The sequence below is a fragment of the Pezoporus wallicus genome, unplaced genomic scaffold (genome assembly GCF_028554395.1).
Source record: "Pezoporus wallicus isolate ANWC-B61680 ecotype Strahan unplaced genomic scaffold, APGP_CSIRO_Pwel_v1 contig_5785, whole genome shotgun sequence".
NCBI classification, from domain to species: domain Eukaryota; kingdom Metazoa; phylum Chordata; class Aves; order Psittaciformes; family Psittacidae; genus Pezoporus; species Pezoporus wallicus.
The window spans coordinates 6,082,414-6,094,507 of record NW_026641150.1 but is presented as its reverse complement, the minus strand read 5'-3'; the positions used below and the strand labels follow the sequence as shown (position 1 = coordinate 6,094,507).

Genomic DNA, 12,094 nt, shown 5'->3' with positions numbered 1-12,094 from the left:
TATACTGGCCTGCCTTTTCTTAACACAAAGTCTTCGGACATCCGCTACTTATGTTCTAAAAAGAATGTGGGTCTCTTTCCTCTCTATAAACCTATTCAGTTGAAACCAGATCAGATTTTACTGTATTTGAAAATGTCAGTGCCCCAGCACATGGCTGGGTAATGCCACAGAAAGTGCCTCCATGTCCTGCAACAGGACCTGGAAGACTGAAAGGAAGATTACCTCTGAGTGTCATTTCTTGTCTTATTCCCACTATGAGAGTTTCCATCTTGATATCCTATTTCCACTAAACTATTTATAGTTTTTGCCTTTTTAAGGTAATAGATTCTCATTCATACTGAGATTTGTTCAAGTTCAAGGTCTAAATACACAGCATATTTCAAACCTCAAACTCATTTGAGACACTATTTTCAACAACAGAAGTGACAGCAGCAAAAATCCAAGTGTGACAATTCAGGGGGGCTGCCAATGTATAACTAATCAATGGTTGGTTGACATTATCACTGTTAGTGTAGTATTTTAGAGCCATCTTACATGGTGCTCGTACCACACTCTACATGTTAAGGGCCAGGAAGTGATGTTTACATGTCTGAGTTTAATGAGCTGGTTTGAAGGTTATCGACAGTTGAAAAACACAGCGTGGGCAATAAAAAGGATGTGCCATGCTTGATGCCTAAAACAGGAGGAGTTTCTGTTCAGATGAGCTAACAAGTAACAGATCACAAGGAGAGAGACGATCTGAGAAAGCCCCAAAATGGCCAAAAGCTGTGAAAGGCAATCTTCCCCCAGTCTTTTGTATTGACAAAGAAGTAGTAAAGAGAGCCTGGCTGCAGCAGACACACATAGAAGGTCCAAGGCACCACACACAGATTGTGTATCCTGAAAGCTGCCAAGGTGTGAGGAGTCAAGGGGATGATAGCGTACACAGGTATGCCTCCTCTGTAGTCATTGCAGCTTACACGGACAAAGCCAAAATGTCTTTAGCTATCTCTGGTACTGCTGCTAATTTCGCTCTAGCAGCACAAGGTACCGTATGGACTTCTAATTCTCACTGAGAAGCTGGAGAAGCTCCAGGCAAAGCTTGCTAAAGCTCCATGGTGCTGCCATCCACACCATCAGTGGTACCCAGGCTGGTGGTAGGAAAGCAGACCTAGGTGAATTGCTGCAGACAGCAACTGCTGTAGAAAAGACACTGTACAAATGAGCTGGATGTCATGGTGTGGTAAGAAGGGCAATACTAATAGGTGAGTATTGCAGGTTGGATTAGATGTATTGAACTATGGCTTAATATTGCTGGGACTTAGTGCCTTGGTTGAAATAACATGTCTTCCAGACACTTTTGGGAATGCTTTTTCATTTATTTGAGTAAGAAAGACAAAAAGAATAATACTGAAGAAATGCAATGAGCAGTATACATCAGCCGAAATAATGCTTTAATTGCTCTGACTTTTAGGATACTAAAAGCTAAACCATGCTGTGAAAGTTCTCCTGAAAGACTGCAAAGAAAACAAATGCTACTTTATGCATCTAATACATTTTTAATATGATTCTGACACTTTGGACTACTTCTGTATTCAATGAGAATGAACAAGAAAGGTAGCGTGAGAAGACTGGGGCTGCTTCTAAGTCTCCATGCCTTCCCTCTCCCCCACTGCCCCTCTTTTTCCTGAAGTAGTTGTGTTCCTCCTGAAACTTTTCCAGGAGTTTCTCACCAGGCTCAGTCACAAAAGCCAAATCAAATTTCCCCAAGAAGGTGCCGTGCTGAGGGTGGCCTCCTCACCTTCCTCCCAATTGCCTAGCAATTTCATTCCAGCAGTGAGACTGCAATAAAATGCTCTGCTAGCACAGAGGTAGCTGTTGCACTAACATCGTGCAGCAAAGTAGGTCTCATTCGACCTGTAGGCTTTTCCCTCTGCTTTGTAAAGAAAGAGGAGTGTTTAGAAATATACTGCTGATTACCATATTTGTGTTCTGTAATTCTTCACATGTCCAACTCCACCAGGAGCTTAACTGCAGCCAGTGGGATCTTGCAGTCATTAACATTTACAAGGCAGCAGTTCACAGTTGTTGAACTAACAACCTACCTCTAAGAAACTGATTTTTCTCCCCTCTAAGTATTGACACGTGCTCCACTGACTGTGATGCTTAATCACAGTGACAGTGTGTTTGGTAGGATTTCATGTTTTCACAGGATTTGTCTTGTGCAGGCAGTTTCTAATTTACCTCTGCTCTTGTTTTAATTCAATCAGCTGATGGAGTGCAGCTGATCTCACGGCACATATGGCTGTTCAGGTTTGAAAAAAAACTCTGAATATTTGATGGGTTGATCCTTAATGCTTTCTGCTAAAGAATTAGCAAGCCTGCTAATGAGCCAAGGGATCCCAAGTGGGGAAGGAGAAAAACACAGAATTAGGTTCTGTTTTCATTCAGGTTTTTATGATGCTCAAAGAAGAAGCACTATGCTTTTCACATACTTCATTTTCGCAGAATAGAAAGATTCAAGTAAATTACTCATCAAAGCCATCACAACTAAAATGCCATGTTCTCATAAGTGGATGTCTTGTGGCCATGGGGTGTCACAACCTATTTGCAAGGGCACATAGAGGTGCTCACCCCCGGTCAGGAGGCTAGGGGCATCAAGAAAAGTTGTCCTTCACTGGAAGGGACGTTCACAGCTAGAGATTCAGTACTTTCACTGCCTCCCCATCTGTTTTTTCTTCCTTGAAAGAAACTTATTTGTCCCCCATCCCACACCCCATCTTGTCTCCCCACTGCTCCATACCATCCCAAAAGAGGTGGCTGCTTCTGCGTAAACTGGATGTGCTTGGTTTTCCTCCAGCCCCTTTGCATTCGTGTTGCTCCATCAGCTTCCTGCTGTCTCTGCATCCTGTAGCCAAATACTGTTTGCAAGCCACTCAGACTGTGTCTGTCTCTTCCCAGTTCAACGACACCTTTCATGTCAACACAAAAAACCCAGGAAATTCAGAAGCAATATCTTCAATAATTAAAAGCTCAGCTTGTCTGTGGGTTTCCTTTCAACAAATCTACCACAACTCTAGAAAATTGCAGCTAAGAGTGTAAGAACAGCCAGATCAATCTCCAACCACTTATCTTACAAACCAAGAACTGTCTGCACTTGACACACTCCCTTTCTCCTGAAATCCATAGCAAATATTCTCAAAGTACACCTGATATTGGTTGCAACAGTTAACTTAGTGGAGAGGCAGGACTCCTGCTGCTCCCATGTTTTGCAGCTACTACAGCAAAATAAATGTTTACTCCAAACCCCACCACTCATAACAAAAGACACACTTGCACACACTAATAAAATCATCAAATAGAAATCAGCCAAAATTACTAATCCTGCTTAGCAAGGATGTGCGTTCTAGAGAGGAAGTGACTAGGTCGGCTTTGGCTGTGTCCCAGGAACTCAGGCAGCAACTGCTCTGGGCATGGGGGAATAAAGGATATTTCTGTAGTTTTAACTCTTATTTTCCACTTCAAAGTTCTTTACCATGTCCTCCACAGGCAATGCAGAAGCTTACAAGGAACTGTCTTTTACAGCTACCATCAAGTAAAGATGCTTTCCTCTCTCAATTTGACATTACATCTATAACTTGGTCTTACTGGAGTTATTTACATCGAAGGCTCTCTTAGAAGTTTTTTCTGTCCTCAACGTGTGTGCCTGCAGCTGGACAGAGAAGTCACTACACTTTGAAGAAGTTGCTATAAATTAGTGCACGGGGTTAGATAAGGTTCAGGATTCCTGCAGTGATTATAAACTCAGCAGGAGTCCTTACAACAGCTCCGATCTCGACAGGGTTTCTGTCTTGTTAATCAGCCTCCTTCAGGACTGGAAGCAGTTCTGTGTCTCAGCTCTTGGGAGCTTTCCCTGGAAGCTGCAGTTTTGTGCAGAAGGATCTATCAATTTACAAAATCTACAGACCTCTGATACATTTGGTAAAACAATATCAAAAAAGGGCTAGACTTAAGCCGTTGCACTCCGCGTTGCACCAAACAGCACAAAGACTATAAATTTCTTGTCACAGTTAATGCAAAACAAGATTTGGTGATTGTAGAGGTACGCCTAAACTGATTTTGCGGACCAGGTCCAGGTGTTCCCTCCGGCTGTATCCTGAAACCAGAGGGTGACAAGATCTGTGCACAAACCAGCGCTTGTCTCCTCTCACCTGCTGGGGGAAGGAAACGCAGGGAAGCAAATGAAGCAGACCTGGACATACTTTCTACTGCCCTTGGTCTTGACCAGGGAAACACGGATGTGCCATGGCAGTACCTATCCCTTGGAAAAACTACAGCCTGACTTGTGCAGGGAACACTCTATCCTATCTAGAAAGAGAGGATGTTTTCTTCTTCGTGTTGTGCAAGAGACAGCTCAAATAGGTTGCAGCGTTCATTAAAGAGATAAATTTTAAGCATCTTCTTCCTTTTGCTGAATCTCCATACAGTAGAGTGGCCCTTCCACACATTTCAGTGTGCCATCTTTTCTTAGGTGAACACAAGGATTGCAGCTCCTGTGGCTTTTCATTGTCTGAGAACTGCATATATTCTCCCTGAAAAGAAGCTAAACTGTGGCTCTACAATGCAAACAGCACCTCCAGCAAAAACATGGAAATGGCATTCCTTATAAACAGTCTGTTTCAGAAAAAACAGAAAATTTGTGTTAAAACTAATTTGCAGTTTTTGTTTGGGCACAGAGAGGGCTGGAAAAGTCTGGATGCCAGTAAGTTAGAAAAGTGAGTAGCAATGGCACATTATTACTGTTGTTGTTTTCACTAATTATCGTTAACAACAACCACTGCTGATTCAGATTTGTATTGTGAGAGTACCCAAGCACTACTTTTGTAGTACACAGCAGTTCCCTGACACAGGAAGTTCACTTTTCAGGACAAAGTAGAGCAGATGGATATATCTGACCTGACCAGGCACTACAAAGGACAAGTGTGACAGCAGTGTTTAAGCATAAGAAACAGTGGCATTAGCCTGACCTCACTACTGGTTTTCCACAGTCCTTGTGAAAAAGATGGTTCTTAAGAGAGGATCTGAAGATAGGTATGGAGCTGACTTGGAAAGCGTTCAAAGCTCCTTCCAGATCTGATGGTAAGCATGGAAGAAGTTACTTGATGTAAAACTTTGCAACATTGACATGGACATTGGCATCACCAGGTAAGCTCAAGTGGGAGATAATGTTAACACGGTCTGGTAGACTTGACACCTTAAAATCAGAGACAAATAGCTGTATTTTATGCAATAGAGAAGATGACAGTGGTGAGATGTAAAGACAAATGTCTTTGGGCAAGATGTCAAGCTAGGAAAATGATCTGCACAGCAGCATGAATGGAGGTGGGTAACACTGTACTTGTCAAAACCAAGGAAAGGATGTTGCAGCAGCCAAGGTGTGCAATGAGAATTTGGAGCTGAGATTTATACCTTTGTTAATAAAGAGCTTCACCTAGAAATGCTGTTGAGTAACATTCAGCAAGATTTCCATGTAGTCTGACATAGTTCAGCATAGAAAGTGAAACTCAGGCTGCATACCAGGAGGAGGGGCAGATTTGAGAGGTTACCCATGAAGACTGAGGATCCATGTGAGAACGAGAGCCAGGGGATGAAAACATTACAGTCTCTGTTTTAGCCATGCTAAGCCTCAGCAGATAGTGAGCCACTGATGCAAAACATGGCTTTTGAGCTGTGTGTTGTTTTATTCCGTTTTTAATGAAAGTGAAAGAATATGTGAATCCTCAGGAAAAAAATGGTATTATCCATCTGAGGATGTCCTGAATGTTTCATCATGAAGCTTTGCAAAAATATTTCTTAAGGAATATTCTCAATGGAAAAAAAAAAAAAAAAATAAAGACCGCAGCAACTGTGTTCACTGGTTTGGAGATGCACCTTACCATCCCTACTCATACAGTGCATTTTTCTTCTTAGCTGCACTTCCTTACATATCCATGTTCCTCTGTGTGGAAGGAACCATGTCTCTTCTACATTTTTTGCCTAACTGCACAAGCCATATTGCACAACTTAAGGAGGAAGATCAGCTTCTTTGACTCTTCTTTCTAAAAGCCTTGCATAAAAAAATGGGTGCATAGGCCTCACATCACATCAGATGAATTCATGGTATCTGCTACTAATTTGTAACAGAACAGCAGAGACTCAGGCTAAGGCTTTTTTAATATGCAGTTCAGCCCTACAAAACCCTACTTTGTAAATGTTAGCTGAGTAAAAGCTCTGCCAGTGAAGTCGTAAGCAATACATCATCATCACCCATCAATAAACTTAAACTGGACAAAGAATTAAAAGCTGTATTTAACATATTCAGGGAGAATGGAGAAATGCCTTTAGGAACAACGCTTAATGCACTACTAATCTCTAAACCAAATATTTATAGCCCTGTAATTTATAAACAGTCTGAAATATTTGGGTAGTGGATATGCAGGAGGTGGAAGCGCACGCAGTAACAGGGAAGTTTTACCATTCATCTACCTTGTTTGGTGTTTCAATCACTATTATACTGGATTTGTAAGCACTGTGAATTATTGAATGATCAGTTTAGAGAAAAAACCCTGAGAAAACCCCACTAGTTAAAATATATGGAAATGTTTAATTGTTTGTAAATTTGTCTGCCTCAGAAAATAACCAATGCCTAAGTTGATTTAAGCCAAAATCTGTCTGGATGTGTATTAATTTGCTTCATGAAAATAAACTGGAAATTACTAAGAGAAAAGAAATAATAATGAAATATGGAAATAACTATGGGTTTTGCACATTGTCATCATATAATGGACATAATAGGCATAATGACATTACATAATGGATTCTAATTAAATCCAGGTGGAAAATGACCTTCCTAGACCTCCCTTCAAAATTAAGATTTTTGACAGTCATGATTAATGGAAACATGCACTTTGCATGGTTTGTAAACCTGAAACATCATTGTACATTTCAGTTTATAATTTATCCCATTATCTGCTTCTGCATGCATGAAGGTCAGCCGTACTGGCACAGAGTAGCAGTGAAATCCAGAGCCTCTGAAAGGTTGCTTGCAGAGATTTTTCAATTATTTTTCATGAGGAAATAATTTTGCCTACTTTTTCCTTAGAAAGATGACAACCTAAAAGACTCATATTTTTAACACCAGTGATTGCAATATCCTTGCTATTCTCTTGTCTTTTTAGAGTAAACAAAATGGCACTGGAAAAAAAATGTGGGTTTTTTTTTTTGTTAAGGACTCCTACCCGCAATATTTCTTCAACGCAGCTGTTATCCCCAGCTCCACTGTCCTGTAAACAAAATGAGAAAATCGTTTGTTTCTGTTTTAAAACGAAATAACAAATAGCAGGTTTGAGGATATGGTTGTCACATGAAATATATTAGAACCTCAACTACACTTTCAAAATGAGGCCAAGTCTTTCCAGCATCTCAAAACTTGCAGTGCTTGAAATTCTCAAATTATTCCCCATCAGCACAACAGAGAGATGTAATATTTGCAGTGTTTACATGAATGCAACATATTTGTAGAAATTCATAGGATTTTGTTTGCACCACTTTTGGGTGCGGTTCCTGCTGTTTTGGCTGTACTACATATGAGTAAGTGTAAGCAAAACAGTTACTGCATGTACATAGATCCAACATGTGCACTTACTTACATTAAATAAATAACATCTCTCTGCATCCTATGTTCAGGAAAGACTGCAAAGCCACTGTCTATGTGACAGTATATAAGGTGGTGAGTGGCACCTGTGATGCTTACGGGAGTGATGCAGAGACTGCAACACAGGCAGCAACACTGAGCATGGACAAGGCAGCACAAGTCTTATGAAGGCTACCATTTCCTAAAATACTGTCCCTAAACCCACCTGTATGTTGTGGCACTGAGGGCACAGGGGAATTCAGCTCTCCTGAATGGGATGGCTTACTCCAGAGCTATTCTGGAGAGGGAAAATAAAAGATCTGGTAGATCAGCTATTTCCCTATGGGAACCATCCAGCTGGTGCCTCACCTGCATGCTCAGCTTGGTTGTTCACTAAGACCCAAACTTCTGGCAGCAAAGATGAGACAGTGTGAGACACCAGTCCACCATACCTTGCCCCCATTTCCTGTCTGCTCCCTCCCCACAGTTCGTTTGGGCTGCCCAGCACAACAGGGAAGAGGGGCACACCATGGATGGAGGTACTGGTGCTGACAGGGTGCCTGTCTCCTACAGAGCTCCACAGGTTACAGGTGGCTGATGCATCAAGCAAGTTTTCTTGGGATTTATTTCTCCATGATAAATTCCCTGACATTTCCTCAAAGAAAGGTTTTCCTCCTTTTGTGGAAACAAACTAACTCAAAAGCAGAAGACTGGGGCTTGAGTTCTTCCCACATGGGAAGTAGGGGATGGAAACAAAACCAATATGATTAATTACTGTCCACAAAGAGCTAGCAGGGAGGTGAGCTTGGTCTTTGCCTCTTGTTTTCAGAAAAAAAACCTGAGTTTTCAGGTGACCACCTGGAGAAATATCAAAGCAATTTCATTTTCCAAAGTGCTGAGCTCTTCTGACCTGGAAACCAGACTTCTCTACCACTTCCGCATTTCGTTACCCAAAAAATCACAAGGCATTTTCAAAAATTGATAGTCTGTGCAAGTCCTGCTCCTGGATATTGTCACTGTCACTCCCCAGCCTGAGCTGAGTGACTGAGGAGGTCTGGATCCACATCTTCTTATAGCCTACCATCTGTAATCAAGGTCAGAAGTATGACAGCCATGCATATGCAAAGGGAACAATTCATGTTCCATAATTTTTTGTGGCTGTTATTTCATGCCAATTCATAGAAAGTAGTAAGCGCTTTATTTAATCTGCACTGAATATGGCCCTTGACTGCTAAACAAATGAATCGCATTAACTCTTTTTGGTGCAACACAGTCCATTGGCTTTACAGTTCACCAGGAGTTATGCCACTGATTTCAAAGGGAAAGGAAGTAAGGATGCTATAAAGTCAGTCTTTGGAGAGTAACTCATATCTGAACTACAGATGCTGAAGAGAAGCTGCAGCCTTGAGCAGATAGCCCTGTTCTGATTTCAGCCCTGCCTCCGAGGAGCCATACAACACCACGTGCAACCTTCCTGTTGCTGGAGCAGGGTGCAAGTGCAAGAGTTCACGCTGCCAGTGAAGCTAAAAAGACAGACAGAAACACTACAACAATCTTTGGGTATTTAAACATTTTAAAAACCGTATTAGCTAATTTTAACTTACCTCTTGTCTGTGGGTTTCCCTCCATTTTCTCCCTTTTCTCCCCCAGACCCTGGCCTATGACTTGGTATCCCAGTAACAACAATGGAGAGTGTAAATCCCTCCTCATGAATGCCTTGTTTACATAGCAATGATTTTTATTGCCTGACCTCAAGTTCTGTATGCTAATCCATTGCCATCTTAGAGAAGGAGGGATGAGATGACTTACCATCTCATGCTGCATACAATACTTTGAACATAAAGTGAAATGACACTTTTTGTGAGGAGATAAAACTACTGAAGGTAAATTTGGCAATAAACTATTTCAGACTTGGGTTTAGAAACAAGCTTCTGTTACAAAATTAAATATCCTTCCTTGAAGTGTAATGAAATAACACTCATCAAATACTCATCATCAAGAAGTGGCACTTCCCATTACCACAGAACTAAAACTTTAGCTATTCTCCCTGGCACATCATATCTCTGGGCAGGGAATAAAAAAAAAAAAAATTCACATCTCTCTTTCAAAATCATTACACTGCCTTTCAAAAGGCAAAAAAAGGTTGTAAACACAAAAGCAAAGACAAGATATGCAAAACTGAAACCATATTTGGAAAAAAAACTCAGTTTCTAACTTTTCCTCTTTCTTCTTTATCTTTTTAGTGCCATATATAATTTATTTTTGCTTTGAATATTTCTAAGGGTCTTACATTACTGTTGATACTAAACTTTCTAGAATAAGGGTGGGGAACTCAAGAGACCATGCTCTACACAAAGCAAGCAACTTCAATTTCATATGGCCTGGGACCATGTGATTTTTTTCATCATGGTATCATATAACGCAATGCAGAGTGTAACTGTGGGACCTAAGGTACGTCTGAAAAGTGTATGTAGATGTTGGTATGGAAAAGACTTCTCATTCTCATTTTAAAAGCTCTTTTTCACCTCATCTCTACTCACATTATTGAGGAACCCACACTGCCAGGGAATCTGGCAATCTGAATTTAAATTCATGGCCATATTTTAATTATAAAAGATATCAAAGCTGGTAAATATTTCTTGAAATCTGAATTAAAAGGAGAGTTTGCATTACCTGCAGGCAACAAATACCACAGAGCACGTGAAATGTTATTTGCATCAGTGGACTAGCCTGATCCAGACACTATTGCATCCGTACCGGCTGCATGACGCAGCACCTGCATGAGGCTGATGTCGGTGGCGCTGGCAATCTGCGCAAAGCACTCCCTCCACCCTCTCAATAGCCTGCATGCCACACTATACTTGTGCAATAAATGTTTCAACTACTTTAAAAGTATATTAAGCAATTAAAACAAAATAAAGGTTTTGAGGCTGCTGTTTCCAACTAAGCCAAGGAGGTGCTATTATTCTGATACCGATGAACCCAGGTCATTTGCCTCCCCTTGCATTTTGTGATCTGTCATAACAAATTCACCTCACTGAACCTCCAGTGAACCATGAGTGAAATACTGGCAAGTCTCGGGGAGCTGCTGCGGGAAGTGGGCTCCAGTCTCTTCTTTCTCCAATGCTGTTCCCATTACCTTCGTTCCTCAGTCAGGGCAGCCTGAAGAACACCAAACATCTGCACACACATGCGGCTGGCATACAGTCTGGCAGGAGGATGAGAGGAGCTGCCGCTGAGGATAACGGCAGTAGCTGCTGAAGAAATAGCCGGGAGCATCGTGTGGCTGATAACGCAAGCAGCTAATTACCATGCAAAGCACAGAGAACTGTAAGAAACAAGACTGACTAAAGGCTACATCAGATTCTTGAGAAATGGGATGTCGTTTCAAAAAGCTACATCTGTACATATTTTATTTCAGTGCATTAGTTTTTCTTCCCTTACCAAGAGCCTTCACACGGAGATACATAAAGAAACCTCTCAGAAAGGAATTGCCTATCATCTGTGATGTTTCTCCCTCCTTTCAAATCCTTGTGTTAAGGAAAGAAAGAAAAATATTCTGCAAGTATCTATTTCCATTTTAGTCTAAGAGATTTTTATGGTGTGAGGTTTTGGTGCTGTTATTATTTAGACTGTGCTAAGTGTTCCTACAAAGTCTCCAGAAGTTACTGGATTTTTTCTCCAGTATAAATTAGGCATGATTAAGATCTTCTGAAGGCCAAGGTATGTATTCAGCCTCTTCCAATTAGTGGGAGCCAGGCTGGCTCTGTCAGCACTTGAACATGGAATCTGCACTTGCCGGTCATCTGCAACCAGCGGCATGGCAGCAGCTGCCACATCTCCACCCTTCAAGTACCATCACTGCCCCCAGGCCAGGTCTCCACCTCCCTGTGCTGCACAGGCACTGCACCACATTCCTTAAGGTGGGGCTGTGGGATTCCTCTAGGGCCAGAAGGGAAGCTTCCGGCAGTGAACCTTTGCAGACAATAACCTAAATACAGGATTAAAAAAATAGGAAAAAAGGGAAAAAAGTCCAGATTGATGGACCTTGATCTGAAGGCATGTTAGAAATGCTTCTTTGTGAGGCAAGACCATAAAAGTATGGAGATACACACACGCACGCACCTATAACATTATCTACATAATCCATTTGCTAGAAACGAACTTCCAGTATGAAGACTATAAGTATTGAGTCGTTGACTTTGTACTTATTCGTACTTGTGGCCACTGTCTGTTGGGGTGTGAAGAGCCATTGCCCCCAGCAAAGTTTCACTCGTGAAATAAAATGTTGAGATTTAACAGGGAGATGTGCCCGAGACCAGACAGGTGACTTCTGGGGTTTCTGTGGAAATACAGCCAGGTAAAGGTATTTTTTTTGAGAGATCATTTGCAGATGCCCAGGAAAGTTTTTTTGACATTGAGAGCTTAACTTGTTGATTTCCT

At 41.4% G+C, this 12,094-nt stretch overlaps 1 protein-coding gene across 4 annotated transcripts in view; it reads right to left on the bottom strand.

The window, feature by feature from the left end:
• AFF3 (ALF transcription elongation factor 3) overlaps positions 1-12,094 on the bottom strand; it is a 322,024-nt gene that overhangs the window by 168,904 nt on the left and 141,026 nt on the right. For 3 of the 4 annotated variants that reach the window (XM_057422167.1, XM_057422168.1, XM_057422170.1), the window contains exon 4: positions 7,257-7,301. The exons of the other annotated variant lie outside the window; for it this stretch is intronic. In XM_057422167.1, coding sequence (XP_057278150.1) covers positions 7,257-7,301 — 45 coding nt within the window. The remainder of the gene's footprint in view (positions 1-7,256; positions 7,302-12,094) is intronic. 4 annotated transcript variants of the gene reach the window in all.